Source organism: Salminus brasiliensis, chromosome 18, assembly GCF_030463535.1.
Source record: "Salminus brasiliensis chromosome 18, fSalBra1.hap2, whole genome shotgun sequence".
Lineage (NCBI taxonomy): Eukaryota > Metazoa > Chordata > Actinopteri > Characiformes > Bryconidae > Salminus > Salminus brasiliensis.
Genome location: NC_132895.1, coordinates 17,006,861 through 17,024,150, shown reverse-complemented (window position 1 = coordinate 17,024,150; position 17,290 = coordinate 17,006,861). Strand labels below are relative to the sequence as shown.

The following is a 17,290-nucleotide window of genomic DNA, read 5'->3' as shown; positions in this document are numbered from 1 at the left end:
TATTAATAAAGCATGGTGGTGGATCTGTGCAATGCTGAGTGGCGGTTTTTCATTCAGAAGCCCTGGGAATCTTGTTAGAATGCAAAGTTTGATGGATGTTTCCCTAACCACAGAAGCAAGCTTTCATGGTTCATTTAAATTCTGTTGTAAATCGAGGAGGGGGGCACAAAAGGGGAGTCAACAAGCAAGGACCAAGGAGCGTCTGGGTATTTTGCATGGAGGAATGGTTGTAACCTGTCCTATGTGGGGGGTTTTTCACCTCATTTGAGATTGTAAGAAATTATTTGGAACTGCTGTTGTTGTGTTTTTGGGGATGATTTGTGCAGGTTTGCCAAAATAGTTGTAACATGTTAGAGAAGACATTTTCTTTTCTTCTCAAACATTTACAGTGACTGTTTTCTTTTCAGTCCAACTAATAAACACCAAACCAAAATTCTCATAATCATTTTTTTATTATCTTTAATATTAGCAGGGGGTGTTTTTGCTGTGTGTTTCTAGGTATAGTTTAATGTTGTCATTCCATTACACAGATTACATTACCCACAGAATGGTCCTGAGCTCCAGGCTGTTCCAGTGTCTGACCACAGCAGACCGCCCCTCAAATAAGACCATCAGAGTAATGGTCTGCTTATCTGTAACAACAATATTTAACAAAACGAGGAGACTGTGTTTTTCTCATGTGCTCTTACTTGGAAAACACAAATCAATGGAAATAAGCCCATGCATTGCATTTTTATAGTTCTCATGACCCAACAAACACATTTAGATGTTAATTAAGGATGATCGTCAAAGAAACAAACTCTCTCAAAATGTTACAATAGTTCTTATAATAGTGACTATCTGCATCGCAGAAGGATCTATTTCTGGCTGTAATGATAAACAGAACTGGACTGAGAGGTCAATATACAAGTTATGCAGTAAGTTAATGAGAGTACTCTATTTTTTTCTGTTTCTACAACTGAACTCACTTCGTATGTGAGAAACATGAAACTGCATTGTTGAAATGTAGACTCTGCGGTAGTTACGTTTCTCTGTATCATAAAACCACCTGAGGTTATAAATGTCAGTGGTAGGTGCAGCATAGCAGCTAACAAAACCACCTTCCATGCTGGGGTTTGATGCCCAAAACAGGCACCATGCCACACCACACCATGGGCAAGACTCTTAATGCTACTGCTATCACTTTCAATTTTAAATGGAAGACAGATGCATTATGTCAGATAAGCCTGATTCCTAACACACGCCCATAGTCAGGCTATAGCTGCCTGGGACAGGCCAGAAGCAGCTGAGAATGTACAACACTATTCATGAGGTTTTGGTCAGATTTTATCAGTGATTTAAAATAATGTTTTTTAAATGGTAATTTGATCTTCAGTTTTGATTTTTGTCATTCAAAGAAATCGGAGCCTGGTCTTGTGTGACTGGTAACTGCCTGAATGTTCCTCCACGATGACCGGCAAGCTTTGGCAACTGTCACCAACAGCACTAAGTGCATGCGTACAGGCAAAAAGACGCATGAAATCCGAATATGTATCCGATGTAAGACAACACATAAAAGTGACTCAAATCTGATTTGAAAAGATTGAAGAAGAAATCATCTCTGTGTCACATCAAGGCAAACAATCAGATGTGAGGCACTTCAGCCTGGTAATGTGAACATAGCTTGTGCTTGGGTGGCTATGTACAAGGCTTTGTACCAGCCATGAAGAGCACCCTTAACAATCATGTAGGTTCAAAAGGGCAGACAGTCTGTTTCTACTAATCCAGTGGGAATGTTTTAATAAGATTTAGACTCCATGTCAACAAAGGAGACTTTGTAAAACACCATACACTACACATGATTTTGCATTTGCTTTTTTGTTGCAGTTTTCCTTCACATTAATCATAAAACCTCTACACATCTCTTTGTGTGCTCGGTCCATGTTCTTTAGCTCTGACCTTACCCAGCCTGACCTGTCTGTCACGGTCTCTGGACCCCCCAAGGCCTAAACATATATAACAGCTGCATCCTTATGTGTATTTATGCTCCATGCTAGTTCACATGACAGATGTGCATCAAAGGCAGGATGTATGGGGCCTTCAATTGGCAGCTGTGCTGCGCAGCAGGGTGAACAGTGTATATGGCGAATTCTTTAAATCTACTTTTAAGCTAGAAATGAACCTAACTGTCTCTAACATGGTGGGAAATGTATGTCTACAGTCTACATAATTGAGGATTAGCCAACTGGTGCTCAAATGTGAATTAGGAGTGCAAAATATGTTGCACACTTAGTTTTCAGAATGTTCAAAATATATTTTAGAAGGTAGGTTATTTTAAAAAAATCACAAAACCCACACAATACAAAAAATACTACGATGATAAAAAAAAATACAATTATGTTGCACTTGCTATCATATTATTAGTCGTTTTTTCCAGTTGTTATCCTGGGATGTGAGTGTCGATGTGCTCTTTTTGGACAACACATAAAAAAAAAAAACTACAGGAACTTTCTCAAGAGAGGGCTGTAATCCTAAACAGACAGAGTTGATGCTGTCATTAGGGCAAATGGGGACACGTAAGCAAGTATTAGAGGAAAATGCATGTGACGTTTTTTTTTGTTTTTTTTTTTGTTCATGGTGTTTAACGCTATATAACGTAGTAAGCTAATAAGCATATACAAGGATGTCTTGGTGTTTGGTCACATTAAATGTACACTTAAGAATGCACACAGCACCATTAATAATAAGGTAAGAAGATATGAAAAATGTTCCTAGTGCGGGAACAGTGATTAATAACGAGGGTTCGTTGTTTGTGTGTCTCCTTCAGGCTCCACGGCGTTCCTCTCTGAACCACTAGAGGGCGGCTGAAACCGGATGCGGGAGGCGGGCAGTGTTGCTAAGAGACAGTCAGCTGATACTGCAGGCGGGAAAAATGGCTGCAGATACGAAGCAGTATTTTTACCGAATAAATCCGTTCAGGCTTTATTAGTCTATCATGAGTGTAGTCCTAGACTAACCTCGCCTTCTCTCAGCTAAGCGAACAACCTTCATCATGGCACCTATTAGAATCAAACACGTTGTCTCATTCTCGTCACAGGTAAACAACAACATACGGAACTGCTGGTAGTTTCAGGCTCAGTGTTATTGTTTTGCTGTAACGTCAGATCATCTCAGATTAGACTCAGAATTAGTTGCAAAACACAACAGCATGAAATATAGTCAGAATGCTCAATATAACGCTAGTCCAATACTAATGCTAAATTGAAGTGTTTACCTGTACCTTAAATACGTTAAACCTTTGCAGGACCCCAAGAGTCGTGTGGATAATGTGTGTGAAAGCAGTGGCGCTGGCAGGCCGTGGCTGTGCGCTGCACTGGATCGCAGCGGTGTGCTCAAAGCAGAGCTGCAGCTGGAGAGAGCCTCTACTATAGGATTCATCGATGTTGGTAAGGGGCTCATGGTTCAGTCCTAAAACTACATTTATGTACTTGAATAAATGTTATGTCATTTGCTGCATTGCTGCATTCTGCTGATGGCAGTGTGTTTAAAATGTTACAACACTTTTATTGTCATATGCAAGACCATACCAGTGTGTGGTGGTTTGGTTTTATGCATTGACACTACCTGGTTTTCCTTTGTATGGTCCTTTCCAAGGCAACCTAGGTTCTGCGTTCATCCAGGTGGATGTGGGTCGCTCCTCATGGCCATCAAACCATCCTTATGTCCCACTGTTACCCACTGCAACCCTTATGAGTCCGGCTGATTCACGGCAGGGAAAAGGACGGCAGGGTGTGCGCATGTTTAAAAAAGGTGTCACTTTTTTATTTCTCCTTGCGTTCTTGTCACTTATCCATATTTGAAATGGATTTAACACATGTATTTAAAAAAATATATCTAACAGTACATACATGCTCATGTAATGCAGCTTCTAAATTAGACCACATTAGGCATTAAAAGCTTGTCTGTTCTTTCCATTTTCAGCTGATTTTCTGCCTCAGGCTGCTAAGGAGAGCTGGGATAGGCTGCGGCTCACCTGCACACAGCCTTTCAATAAAAAGTCTCAGTTTGGCCTGTCCTTCTTGCGCCTCCGCACTGCTGAGGAACAAACTGAGGAGGTTTCTGCTGATCAGGAACACACAACTGCTGAAAACCAGGTAAGCAGTAGCAGGAAATATTATTCATACCTGTGAACTGATAGTTATTGGTTTGTCTGCAGATGATATCAGTGCACTGAAGCTGAAGCATATTGTCACTGTCACACAAAACCCTTCTGTCTCTAAAATGTCAATTTTGCAGAAGACATAACTTTTAATGGAAGTCAATGTAAACATTGTTATTAGGTAGTTTTGGAACATTTGTTTTGGCACATTTTCTAGTGCAATATTACATGTACAGTAAACATCTGCCAGATTCACATTATGTTAAAAAGACAATATTGCTAAGAAATAAAAAGTAGCTACCTCGATACTGCGATGATGTTACTGTGTACACTTAGTCCTCATAGAAACTACAGATGGTATACACATTGAGTATATATTGTTACTTCACTAAGTGTAATTGATGTAAACTGAAGTGTAAAAACCACCTGCATTGTTAAGTCCACAGAGTAGCATCATTAATTTTATAGCTTACTAAACTACATTCAGGATTAGCCCCAAATGTCCACTGTTTTCTTTCCATTATCAGTAGGATTAAAAAAATAACTATAGGAACTGTAAATAAAAAATAAATCTAATCTAATTCTGGTATCCTGTAGGCACACGATTTGCTAATTTAAGCTATAGTGGCTGTATAGTTAATGCTACACTATATGCCCAAATGTTTGTGGACACCCCTTATAATGAATGCATTCAGCTTGTTTAAGTTTCACCCATTGCTTATGCAGATGTGCAAATGCACGCACAGCTTGTCTAGGCCATGTAGATAAGTATTGCCAATAAAATAGGACTCTGTCAGGAGTGGGCTAGAGGGGTACAAAGTCCCCCATCATTGAGTCCCCCATCATCTCTTGAATGATGGTGCTCCATCTAATACTTTTGGAATGAGGTGGAGTGGTGATCATCTAATGGTTTGACTTCACTAAGGCTCTTTTCGCTGAATGCAAACAGATCCTCACAGCAATGCTCCATAATCTAGTTGAAATTCTTTTCTCCACAGTAGAGACAGTTACTCCAACAAAAGCAGGATAAACTCATTTTAATACTCTTGATTTCAGAAGAAACAATAAATAAGCAGGTGTCCCAATAGTTTTGTACACATAACACTTTTTATCATAGTGCAAATTAACATTCCTCTATTCAGGACATTAAAATCATCAAGACATTAAATGTATTTGCTCCTTGTTTATGTGTGTACTGCTGGGATTTTGCAAGTTCATCCTGAGAAACATATGATTTATATATTTTTAATGGTTTACCAGATCACACCAAATAAGATGATATCTGTGAGCGAGTGGTTGACCAGTCCTGCTCTACAGCACACCTTCTTTGGCCAAAAGACAGAGTGAGTATGAAATGAAGGTGATTATATTATTGTGATATTGTGATACATACTGAAACTGTATTTATCCTTTGCTTTGGTGCTCAAGGTTGTCACTCTTGTCTCTTTCTCTCTTGTAGAGAAGTCTCACCGGGAGAGGCCCAAAAGAATCATGTGTTGAGCAGGGCAGAGCGAATGGTGACAGCTGTCCAGTCCGTCAGGCGCTCTCTCAGCATTGTCCCTCACAATACCTTAACTAGCAGTCCCTGCCAGAGTGAAGCAAAGAGCCCGAATTCTGTGTCTGATGCACATTCAAGTGGATTTATTTCTTCTGGAAGTAAAGCCAGTACTCCTGTGGATCGTAGGCGAAGGTCAAGGACAAGGTATATGTGTTAACTAAAACAATGCTCTGCCAAATCACAGACTGTCTGCTTCCTAAAAGGAGAGCTTTAAATAATTTGTTTTGTCAAATTTGTTTTGTTTTGTTTTTCTTACAATTTGGTACTGCCAGTTAACCCACCCATTCGTAACTCCCCCTTGCACCAACATGACTCCCAACACTAGGAAGGTAAACACATGACTCCCTAAATACATCTCAATCCAGTCACCAGCATTGCTGAGCAGCACACACTCACTGAGAAAAGCACTGGCCCCAGCTCCACCACCTAACCATCTAACAGATTTCGGTGCCAGGCAAGATCGCTTTAAGAGTGATGAGGGGTCAGAGAGCTATCTATCCACCCGGGAGAGCACAGCCAATTTTGCTCAGGATTTGAACTCTCAATTTCCAAACCATAGTGGTAGTGCATTAGACCACTGAAAATGCAAGTTTCTTATGATCACTGTGTATAGTGACACAGGTTTTCCTGTTTCTCAATCACTACGATTAAATGACTTTATTGGCCACACCACATTACCATTACTCACCCTTCTGCTGCATGATTCTGAGGTTTCTGCAGCAGCAAAATCAGGGCAAAGGTGTCCCTGGTTGCTCAAGCTTTATCTGATTTTGTTTGTAATATTTTTGGACCAATTTTTGTTACATGAAGCCCCATTACATCAGGGCTGTAGTTTTTCATTATTCACTGGCAAATGTTCTAATTATGCCTGACAGTACTTTTTGCAGTTTCAGGCAGGAGCAGACAAGCATGGCCTCAACCCCAAAGAGGTCAAGATCTGCAGGCTGTGAGAAATTGGCATCCAAATGTAGCCAAACCAGTACACCCACCAGAGCTGCCACCAAAAAAAATATCAAAACTTTGAAACGCTGTCAAAGCCCTGTCAAAACTAATACGCCAGCTGCATCACCTACCCAGAACATTCCACACAGTCCAGAGCCTCCTGAGTCTGCATGCCCAATATGTGGAGGTGTGTGCACATTATATATATTTATTTATTTCAAAACATTTTATTCTTTCTCTAGATGAATAACTCTCTATTCTTTCTCTTTATTTCAGTGTCTTTTAGCCCTCTCTACTTGCCCTTTCATGCTTCCTCCTGCCTGGATTCTGGTCCAGTTGGATTTTCAGGTGACATGGACTCTGACATCCTGACCTCTTTTCCCTCGCCCACATCTTTCGGCATCAGCAGAGATGAGCATATGGTGCCATGTCCGTTGTGCTCCTTAAGCTTGCCTATAGACTGCATCGAGCAGCATGCCAGTACCTGTGGTGATACTGTGTGGGTGGACTAATAAAGAACACTGTTTTTTTTATTCAATTTCTTTCAAATTTGATATCTGCATCACCAATGCTTTCCAGTGACAATGTATGGAGAACAGTATGATGGAAGTACTGTATAAGTCAGTAGAAATACTGACAAACTAGCTGTACCAGTTCTTTTACTGTTTTGAGTTACTGTATGCATTCTCATGTGAAATACATTAACACAAATACAATCTGGGAAAAATCAAGGTTTAGAAATGTCATCAAAAATCACTTACCCTTTCAACTTCTGTTGTATAGTGATGTTTACCACCAAAAAAAAATCTGAATAATGAAACCATGCTTCTGTTTTTGTGTAGTTAGTCTGGGCTGATTTTACCCAGAGCTCACAGTTATTCTGGCAAGAGATGGTATGAGGGAGGAATGATGTGTGGAAGAAAGGAGGAGGGAGAGATCTAAGGGCCTTAATGAGAGAACATGTGAAACATACTGTCTGTTTTTAATTGGCTGTGACCTTTGGGAATTGCGAGCTGTTATTTGGTTCATGAGGTAATTGAAGGTGAATTTACTCGTTCAGGCGTGTTGAACCTACTGTTAACTCAGCTAGAGCAAACGGCTGGAGTCATTCAGGAATCGCACACTCTCACAGTCATTCAGTGCAGCTACAGAGGCATCCAAGAATGTCTGCTTGTATCTTAGCTTGGGCTTGAAGGCTCTGAAAAGGTCTCTGGTGGATTTTGGACATGTGGAATTATTGAGTTATTTAAACAACTCTCCAGAAACATTGTTTTCTCTTTGTTTTCACCATGATGGAAAACCTCACGGTAAGATGTCATTTGTGGTATAATAACTTATTATTCTTTTTAAATATTTTCAGCAGTCGTTGTAGTTTTTGATTAAGGTCAAGTGGGGCTTGTTGCATTTAGGCAACAAAAACTGAAACTTCTGGATTTCTGACCTAATAAAACAATCACTAAATCAATTAGGACAAAGAAATGCAAAATGTGTAACAATTGTCGGAAACGATGTGTCAGTAATTAAACATGGCCTGCTTTCTTCTCATTTTGCAGTTGTTTGCGAATGTTTGGGTACCCTTATTCTTAATTTTAAATTAAGAAATAATAAACAGCCTACATGGCTAATTAAACAAAGCAAAAATATTCTCAGTGAATGCTACAGCACAGCTAGTCTGTTTTTTAGCATTAACATATTTCATTTTATCATTAACCTAAAAAATAAAAATCTAAATCCTGTTGTAGGATCAATCCTATTTTAAGAAGTTAGAAGTCAGAAATTGTGATTCATGTTTGGAAATTTGGTTCAGCTGGTGATTCCTAATTACAGTTGGTGACATGCCTCAGGCCTGTCTGAGACCTTGTCAAAAATGTTTTTTTAGTTTTTTTTAGGATGTCCAAACCTTTTCACAGACCACACAGATTATTTATATCTTTATTTAGGTAATGAAAGGCTGTGTCAAACCCACAATATGCCATCGGACCAAAAGTGCCCAAACTTTTGCATTTAACTGGAATACAAGTAAGTGCTTGTTAGATATTCTGGTGTATGATTTGTGAATGTATTCTTCATCTATGCTTTCCAGGCCGATCAATGGAGGGAGATAGTGAACAAGAAGATGCGCTTCCCTCCGGAGCTCATCAGCGCCATCCACGAGGGAAACATGGCCATGATCGGTGGGCTGCTGAAGACAGGCGATGGCATCATCCGTCAGCTAGACGAGTCTGAGGACAGACAATGGAGAGAGGCGCTAAACCTGTCCATCAGACTGGGCAATGAGGACACCATGGGTGTCCTGCTTCAGGGGGTGAAGTTTGATTTTCGACAGATCCATGAGGCTCTGTTGGTGGCTGTAGATACAAACCAGCCCCGCATCGTGAAGCGCCTCCTTGACAGACTGGATCAAGAAAAAGGGAACAAGATGGATGTACGCTCTTTCTCCCAGGCCATTTTTGACCACTCTATTGATGACTCTCAGTTTGCTCCTGGGGTGACCCCGTTAACATTGGCCTGCCAGAAGGATCTGTACGAAATTGTAAACATGCTTACACAGAAAGGTCATGTCATTCCATGGCCACACAAGGTGTCCTGCGCTTGTCTCGAATGCCGCAATGGGCGCCAGTATGACTTGCTCAAGTTCTCACTGTCACGCATCAACACCTACCGTGGCCTTGCCTCTCGGGCCTATCTTTCCATCACTGCTGAGGATGCCATGCTCAGCGCCTTTCATCTGAGCCGTGACCTTCGCAAACTCTCCAAGAAGGAGCCTGAGTTCAAGGTCAGGCAGGGCTCATCAGTCTTTTTAAAAGTTCTGCCGTGGTGAAGGCACATAGTTTAAATAAATATCAGTGCAGTTTTATTATGACCATGTGAAGTAAATTTGTAAAGCACATGTTCAGGCATGACGTCCAGTCTAAATCATGAGGTTCCTGCAGGTTTTTTTTAAGCATTTTAAATGTTTTACAGATGTTGTTTTGCATTGTCATGGTTTGTCATGATCAGTTATCTGTTTCAGCCTCAGTACATTGCCCTTGAGGAGTTGTGTCAGGAGTTTGCTGTGGAATTGCTGGGAATGTGCCGGAATCAGAGTGAGGTCTCCACCATTCTGAACAACTGTGGGCTTGACCTTGTTGACAGTGAAGATGCATTTGATGATCAGGCATTCGAGGAAGGCATACCAAATCTGGCCCGTTTGCGACTTGCTGTCAACTTCAATCAGAAACAGGCAGGTGTTTCCAAGTGATTGTGTGGAAGATCTTCACATGCTGGTCACTAAGACCCTGAAAAGTAGGGAATCGCTGAACATCAGGATTATTTTCTAAAATGACATAACTGAAAGTCAATGTATGGCTCTTTTATGTGTGGGTTTTAACCAGCATTATTTGTTATTTTTAAATGTTCAGTTTGTAGCCCACCCAATCTGCCAGCAGGTGCTTTCCTCCATCTGGTGTGGGAACTTGCCTGGTTGGAGGGGCAGCAGGACCGCCTGGAAGATCCTTGTGTCTGTGGGGATCTTTATCGCCATGCCCTTCCTCTGTCTCACCTATTGGATTGCACCGAAGTCAAAGGTATTTGCAGTGGTGCTTGAAAGTTTGTGATTTTTTTTTTTAAACTTCTGCATAAATTTGACCTGAAACTTTATTAGATTTTTACACGAATCCTAGAAGTGGATAACAAAGATATTAGACTTTATCATTTGTTTATTTATTGAGGAAAATGGTCAAATATTACGGATCTGTGAGTGGATTAGCAGATCATTTGAAGGTAAAATTAGAGTCAGTCAGTGGATTGAAAATCATGTGAGTGGGTGCACTGTTTTATTTAAAGAACAGGGATTTATCAAAGTATAAATCAACATATCAAAGATATTCTACTGAGCAAATAAACACTTACTGCTCAGATAAGGAGCTTTTACTTCAAAGTTGCACAGGTGCCTAAAAAAGGTGCCTTTGCGCAGTAATGAATATCTAAAATTAAAAATTAATATGCGTCCATAGAGATTTTAAAGGAAACACAGGCCTGTCAAAATTATATTGTTTTGCACAAGGTTCAAGAAATAGTAATAATTAATTTCAGCTAAATTCAGAGTTTTGTTTTTTTAACAGTAAGCATAAAAAATTTGATCCTGATTATAATAGGGTTAAGCCCTACTGAAAAGGCATTAAGAACTGGTATGGACGGCTTTCATGTTGCAGTATTTTCTCTAGGTGGGGAAGCTTTTGAAGATTCCTGTGATCAAATTCCTCCTTCACTCTGCCTCCTATTTGTGGTTCCTCATCACATTGTTGGGAGAGTCCATCTCTATGGAGATGTTTAGGGATTCGTTTGCATCCAGGGAGCAGAACATCTTGCACAACTCTTTCCATATGGTGTGGGTGGCAGGTATGTGTATTTCACATTCACCTGTGTGTTTTTCATTACAGCATCGAATGTGATAAAGCTGAGCTGTTTATACAGGTTATTCAAATGTGCAGTGCAAACCTGGGGGCATCATTTTCTCCAGGGTTCTTCTGGTTTGAGTGTAAGGAGGTTTGGATCGAGGGGCTGCGGAGCTACTTTCTGGATTTGTGGAACTGTCTGGATATGATTGTTCTCAGCATGTATCTGGCCTCCTTCTCCCTTCGAATGGTAATCGTGCTGAAAGGCCATTTCCTGTGTCAGTCTCCTGGAAGTGAAGAGGAGTGTTTCTACTTCACCCAGACCCGTGAGAAAACAATCAGTTCATTATCGAATATCATTACACCCTTTGTTCACTAAAGGAAGGAAAACAGAATGTGGGTGGGTTGCACTATATGGCCACAAGTTTTTAATTTTATTTTAATATTTCAACCAAGAGGAGCACAAGTGTAATTATTTGTGCTCCTACTTGATTGAATTCACTGAAAACCTACAGTAACATCTGTAACAACCTTGACCCAGTCACTGAAACACTGTGTTTGCTAGTGTTTTTTAGTGATTGTTAGAATAACAGCTTGAAGAATAATTTTGACTGATAGTCCATTTACTATATATACTATTATATACTACTATTACTGTTATTACTATATAATATAAAGTTATGTAGTTGCATTTGTGCTCAAACGTTTACATATACTTACATACATAATAGGCATGAATATTACGGAAATCTTGGGCATGCCGAGTTCCAGGTCCACACCTCTTATGAGTAAGCATCACAATGGAGGTGGTAGCGACAGTGGCAAGGAAAAACTCTGGGAGAAACCAACACTCAGTCCAAGGAACCCATGTCCGAGGAACCTATATCAATCCACACGGCACAAACAAACAAACAAAAAACATTACACAAAGAACTAGACAGAGAGATAATGAAAGGAAAGGAATTATTTTAATGCTCAGAGAAGTTACCAGCTGTAGTCAGTCATGATCACTACCAGGAAATGGTCCTGTAAAGTTAAAAGGCATTTTGGAACCACTGAATTTATATTTGTGAGTGTATGTATGTTTTTGACCCTTCATGCGTTATTAAACCTGTGATGGGCATTCAAAGAAATTACTGAATGCCCAGGATTGCCATTACATTCATGACCACAATGCTTGTATAAAAACTTTTTTTTTTTTAAGAAATCACTCAATTTTAGTCTCACCCTGGGGCGGTTTAGCCCCCAAAGAGGACACAGCTTACTTATGATCTCATTATATGAAGTATAAGAACACCATCTTGAGCAAATCTCCTTAGTGTGTGACTCACTCTTTATTATCTGCAGTGCGCCAGGAGTGGCGTCAGGAGGACCCTCAACTGATATCTGAAGTACTTTTTGCCGTGACCAGCATGTTGAGTTTTGCACGTCTGGCTTACATCCTGCCTGCACAAGAGTCTCTGGGAACCCTGCAGATTTCTATGGGAAAGATGATTGACGACATGATAAGGTAGAAAAGTGCCATCTTTACTGTTGGGGAATGAACGTGTACTGAATAGTGTTCCTGCTGTAAGGCACTCACTCAGCCAAGATATGTTTGCTGTAGGTTTTGTGTCTTTAGTTTTGCACTGGAACAACCAGGCTGATCAGTGATGGAAGCTTTTAGCCACTAGCTGGTGTCATGCAAACTGCACGCAGAGCTCATCACACACTTGCCTCAAGCAGTTTTGTTATTCAGCAAAATGAGTTTCTTACTGCAGTGTTCTCTGTCCAGGTTTTTGTTTTTTCTGATGATCATCGGTACCGCTTTTCTGTGTGGAATCAACAATATCTACGTTCCTTACGTCGTCTCTCCCCAGCTTGGAAGGTTTGATCTTTTTAGTAATATCTCAGTAAAACCATCAGGATTGTGCTTGTGCATCAGTGTGCATTTAGAATATGCATCAAGAACTTTAATTCATTTCCATACGTCCTTCCCTCCAGGTTTAACGAGACCTTCTCCTTCCTCTTCTGGACAATGTTTGGTGTTGTCAACAAGGAATATGTGGACATGCCTGACTTTGTAGTGGCTGAGTTTGTGGGCAGGATCTTGTATGGTATCTTCACACTTCTGATTGTAATTGTGCTGCTGAACATGTTCATTGCCATGATCACAAACTCCTTTCAGAAGATTGAGGTAAGCTTGTTGAGTGGGATCACTTCACATACCTTCAGATCACCCTGTGCTTTCCATTAATAAGACTGATTTCCCCTTTTGACCATCATCTGTAGGATGATGCTGATGTGGAGTGGAAGTTTGCCCGTTCTAAGCTCTATCTGAACTACTTCAGAGAGGGCCTCACTATGCCTGTCCCCTTCAACATCATTCCCTCACCAAAGGCTTTGTTCTACGTTCTACGGTAAGCTATCAGATATTTTGGTTCTAATATGTCCTTACCGGTTCTCACAACAAAGCAGGCAAGATAATTATGGCATTCTTTTTGTTCAGGGGAATTTTCAGAAGAATCTGTTGTTGTTGTAAATTTAATTCGACCCCAGACTACCCACCCATTGCCTCTATGGTGAGTTGATTTTTGAAATGAGCCTTTAAAATAAATTCTGTACATTTTTTTAAATCCTCTTCTGCAAATGCCTTGTTCTTACCATGTCAATTGGACCTCAGAAGGATGACGGAGGCACAGACGAGAAAATGTCTTACAAACAGCAGGTCATTTACGCTCTGGTGCAGCGCTATATTGAGTCTGCAAGGAGGGAGTTTGAGGAAACTAAACGCAAAGGTATGACAGAAAAGGCATGTCTTCTTTGCTTTAGGTTAATGTTGTGGACTGAATAAATAAAAAGTATTTTTAAAATGTTTGTGCATGCATCGGTGGTTCCAGACATCAATTCCTCACTCTTTCAGAAGTTCCCAGGATGGAAAACTGTATGAGATAATAATGAGAGTTCAGTATATAAACATGACATACTGTGAACCTCAAACCTCTACTGTGAACTGTTGTCCCATCATTGAAAGGAAAATCCACCATAACCAAAACTTTACCAGAGCTATAAAATAGCCCAAATTCAACCCCCCCCCCTAGTCTTGACTCTTTGCCACAATTGCCCATCATCAGTAACATTATGTAATTTAGGGCAGCATATAACCACCAGACTAGTTATCAGAAGACACTGCTACTTATCAGAAAACAGGTTGGAACTCAAACTCTGAGAGTCAAGGAGCTAAAGCCAGGGTAGGGAACACATGCTAGGCTAAAGTTTAACCCTAGTTTGGAAAAGCATCTCCAGGGAAAGTGGTATTTGAGGAAGTGCTGGAGCTGAAGCTCCTCAGGGAGGTGCTGCAGGTATCAGCTTAAAACTAAGTTAAGTCACATACTTTCTGTTTATACAGAACTATACTATTTATAGAAAGTTGCTCTAAGCCAGTTTAAAAATTATATTCCTAATAAGTAAATACATAGGTTTAAAAAGATCTGCTTGTATATGCAAGACCCTTTCTAAGAAATCAACAAAAACAACACTGTGTTTTTTTATATCAATAGTGCATAAGTTAACATCTCTCATAGATCTCCCAGACAACTGCTGTCCACTGCTCTTGGATCTTGCTATTTGCAATGAGTCTTTTTTAATGTTCAAAGTTTAAAATTAGCCATTTCCCCCCCCTTTTTAATAGATGTCGGAAATCGGGTGACAGAGCTAGGTAAAGTCGTTGGTCGGCTGCATGATGAGATGAAGAAAATTCACCAAACCCTGTTGGATGTAGAAGAGGCTAAATTGGATCCCTCAGAGAGAAGCACCTCCAATGTCTTGGGAAAGTACATCAGCGGGGCCAAAAACAACTTCCGGGGCTTTAACAGCAGTGGACCATCAGAGACCAGACCCACCCCTCTGCTGGTCAACGTACACCATCAAAAACCTGATCTGGAACCGGAGAACGTGGAGCAGAACGCCACAGTGGGGGTAAGCATACAAGAGGAAGAAGGTGCCGGTGATGAAGGGGAAGAGAATGATGATGGTGAGGGTGAGGGTGAGGCAATGACTGAAGAAGGAGGCTCCACAGAGAACATGGAAGAGGAGAGAGCCAACGGTGAAGAAGCTGAGGTCAGTGAGGAGGTGGCTTCTCTTGAGGGCCAATCAGTGAGTAATGCAGATGGTGAAGAAGGCAGTGATGATCAGACTGTGGTAGAATGTGGTGAGGAAGAGACAGAAAGCGGAGTTGGGGAGGCCGGAGAGGATGAAGCACAGAAGATGGAGGAAGGGAGAGCTAATGAAGGGATGTCTGAGGAATTTACCATGTCTGAAGTAAATGTGGTGACTGAGAGAAGAACTGGGATAGTAAGTTTTATGGCTAAGCAAATAGAGGAAAGAAACAATGGAGAAGCGATATCAGGTTTCCAAGAGAAGAATGCTGCTTCTCCAACTGGCAGCAATGGCTCGCATGACACTGGCTTTGGTTCTCAAGAACTAGATCTCTAGACCTTAATAACTCAACAGTCAATCTATCCTGAAAAACAGCTTACTATTAATGAGAATATTAAAAATATTAGAGTACTTTCATGTATTGCGTTAAAACATTACATATACACTGTTATGGACAAAAGTACTGGGACACCCTTAACAACCATGCTATAGGCTTTAAAACTTCTAGTCTTCCAGAAAGGCTTTCTACAAGATTTTGGAGTGTGTCCATGTGAGATCACAAGCTGTACCCAAACACACACACACACGCACACAAATAAAACAACAGTCACCATTAAATCCACCACTAATCACAGCTGATTAAACATAGTGCTGATCTCACTACCCTCTGCAGTGATTATGTAAATTTGAATGTATTATAGTTTATTTTCACATTTTCCAATTTTCTTCCCCCCAAATTTTCTATTCCAGTAATGCAGATGTCTCAATTTCCACCCATCCCTCTATCAGTTGTGTCTTGGTACCTGAACATTCCTGTGTGTGTTGGGTTTGGGCTTATCACTAATTATCTTAACCATATTGTTTCACATATTGTGTAGCAAAAGAAACAATGAAGGGTAACAGCCGTACTCCAATCACAGATCCTCTCATTATAGCCGCCTACTATTCTGCTATGTTATGTGCATGTAGTGGAAACAGAGCCATAATAAACATCTCAATACTTAACGTAAACTTGGGTTTCCTTTCTCACCCCAGCCAAGGACACTAAAATGGTGAAGCAGATCTTGTTGATTGAGAGCTGTAATTGTCCCCACGGCCTGAGTACAGGTTGCAGCTTGCTCCACACCTGCTGTTTGCTACATCCCACAAACGCTCCCTTGGTAATTAATTAATCTGTTACCCAGAGCCTCACTTCCTCCCAGCCTGTGGAGAAACATCACACCTGTGCACCTGTTTAATCAGTTAATATACTAGAAATATATCACAGGGATCCCATTTTTTTTTTTAGGACAACCGTAGTCAACAATCTTAACAGGTCAAGAGTCCCAAGGGCTTGTGGGAAGAAACTCCTCATCCCTTTAGGGAGCGGAACAGTCTGCTGCTTGGGTGGCTGAGGTCCTTTACGATCTTCCTGGCCTTGGTCCAGCACCGCTTGTTGTAAAGGGTCTGCAGATGAGAGATCTTGGTAGGAATGATGCGCTTAGATAAGCACACCACCCTTTAGGGAGCCTGTCTGTCCTGATGGTTGTGTCCCAAGACTCGGCTGATATTCCCCATCAGCATGCTTTCAATAGCGCAGTCCATGTTGCTTTCACTGAATATGCAGTCTGTTAACATGTTTGTACAATGCTTACATTTTCTCTACATACTAGCTAAGCCAAGGCCAACTTTATGGATCTTTCTCATTTACCAATGCTTGCAGGCCAGAAATGAACACCTAATGCCCAACCCCTAAATATAGCATAAAACAACAGCAGCAGGTGATGTGCTATGGTAAAACAGCTGACTCTCATTTGTGAAGGCACAGATCATTGACATATTGAGAAACAGTTGATGTAAGTTGCGGCTAAGCAACAGACCAACCAGATTCCAATCAGTCAGAGACTAAAGCAGGTGTTGTCAGTGACATTTAAAAAAAGGGGGGCTGTTTGGATGGAGTGTGATCAATGTGGATACAGAACAACATACAGGGAGGGAGTGGGAGAGAATGTCTGGACAAGGACACACAGGGACAGTTGTGATTACAATGGACAATGTGACATTCTTTTTTTTATTGCCGCAATTTCACATCCCTACAGGTGTTACTGTATAAAAGTGGTACACTTTTACTGTGAGCTGCAAGTCTGTCCCAAGACTTTT

General features: G+C 40.8%; 2 protein-coding genes across 3 annotated transcripts; both read left to right on the top strand.

Annotated features, from left to right (window-relative positions):
- Positions 1-2,886: 2,886 nt before the first annotated feature.
- Positions 2,887-8,151, top strand: xndc1 (xrcc1 N-terminal domain containing 1). Of its 2 annotated transcripts, none has more exons than XM_072661784.1 (8): positions 2,887-3,076; positions 3,284-3,425; positions 3,634-3,789; positions 3,961-4,133; positions 5,399-5,481; positions 5,598-5,840; positions 6,590-6,825; positions 6,915-8,151. In XM_072661784.1, the coding sequence occupies exons 1-8, from the start codon at positions 3,032-3,034 to the stop codon at positions 7,148-7,150; spliced, it is 1,314 nt and encodes a 437-aa protein (XP_072517885.1). In that variant the 5' UTR covers positions 2,887-3,031; the 3' UTR covers positions 7,151-8,151. The 2 variants fall into 2 exon arrangements, with proteins under 2 accessions (XP_072517885.1, XP_072517884.1); XM_072661783.1 differs by having other exon boundaries at positions 6,584-6,825.
- On the top strand, positions 7,919-15,817 carry trpc2b (transient receptor potential cation channel subfamily C member 2b). Its single transcript, XM_072661782.1, has 13 exons — positions 7,919-7,945; positions 8,722-9,414; positions 9,652-9,861; positions 10,040-10,204; positions 10,844-11,018; positions 11,140-11,340; positions 12,362-12,524; positions 12,789-12,881; positions 12,998-13,190; positions 13,286-13,413; positions 13,503-13,575; positions 13,677-13,791; positions 14,685-15,817. The coding sequence occupies exons 1-13, from the start codon at positions 7,928-7,930 to the stop codon at positions 15,485-15,487; spliced, it is 3,030 nt and encodes a 1,009-aa protein (XP_072517883.1). The 5' UTR covers positions 7,919-7,927; the 3' UTR covers positions 15,488-15,817.
- The last annotated feature ends 1,473 nt before the right edge of the window (positions 15,818-17,290 follow it).

Excerpts from the sequence above, each read along its gene's own strand:
- trpc2b (XM_072661782.1), top strand. Across the intron at positions 12,525-12,788 it reads ATGATTGACGACATGATAAG|GTTTTTGTTTTTTCTGATGA; the intron begins GTAGAAAAGTGC and ends TTCTCTGTCCAG. Across the intron at positions 12,882-12,997 it reads GTCTCTCCCCAGCTTGGAAG|GTTTAACGAGACCTTCTCCT; the intron begins GTTTGATCTTTT and ends CCTTCCCTCCAG.
- xndc1 (XM_072661783.1), top strand. The coding sequence starts at position 3,032 with ATGGCACCTATTAGAATCAAACACGTTGTCTCATTCTCGTCACAG. Across the intron at positions 4,134-5,398 it reads ACACAACTGCTGAAAACCAG|ATCACACCAAATAAGATGAT; the intron begins GTAAGCAGTAGC and ends ATGGTTTACCAG. Across the intron at positions 6,826-6,914 it reads TGCATGCCCAATATGTGGAG|TGTCTTTTAGCCCTCTCTAC; the intron begins GTGTGTGCACAT and ends TCTTTATTTCAG.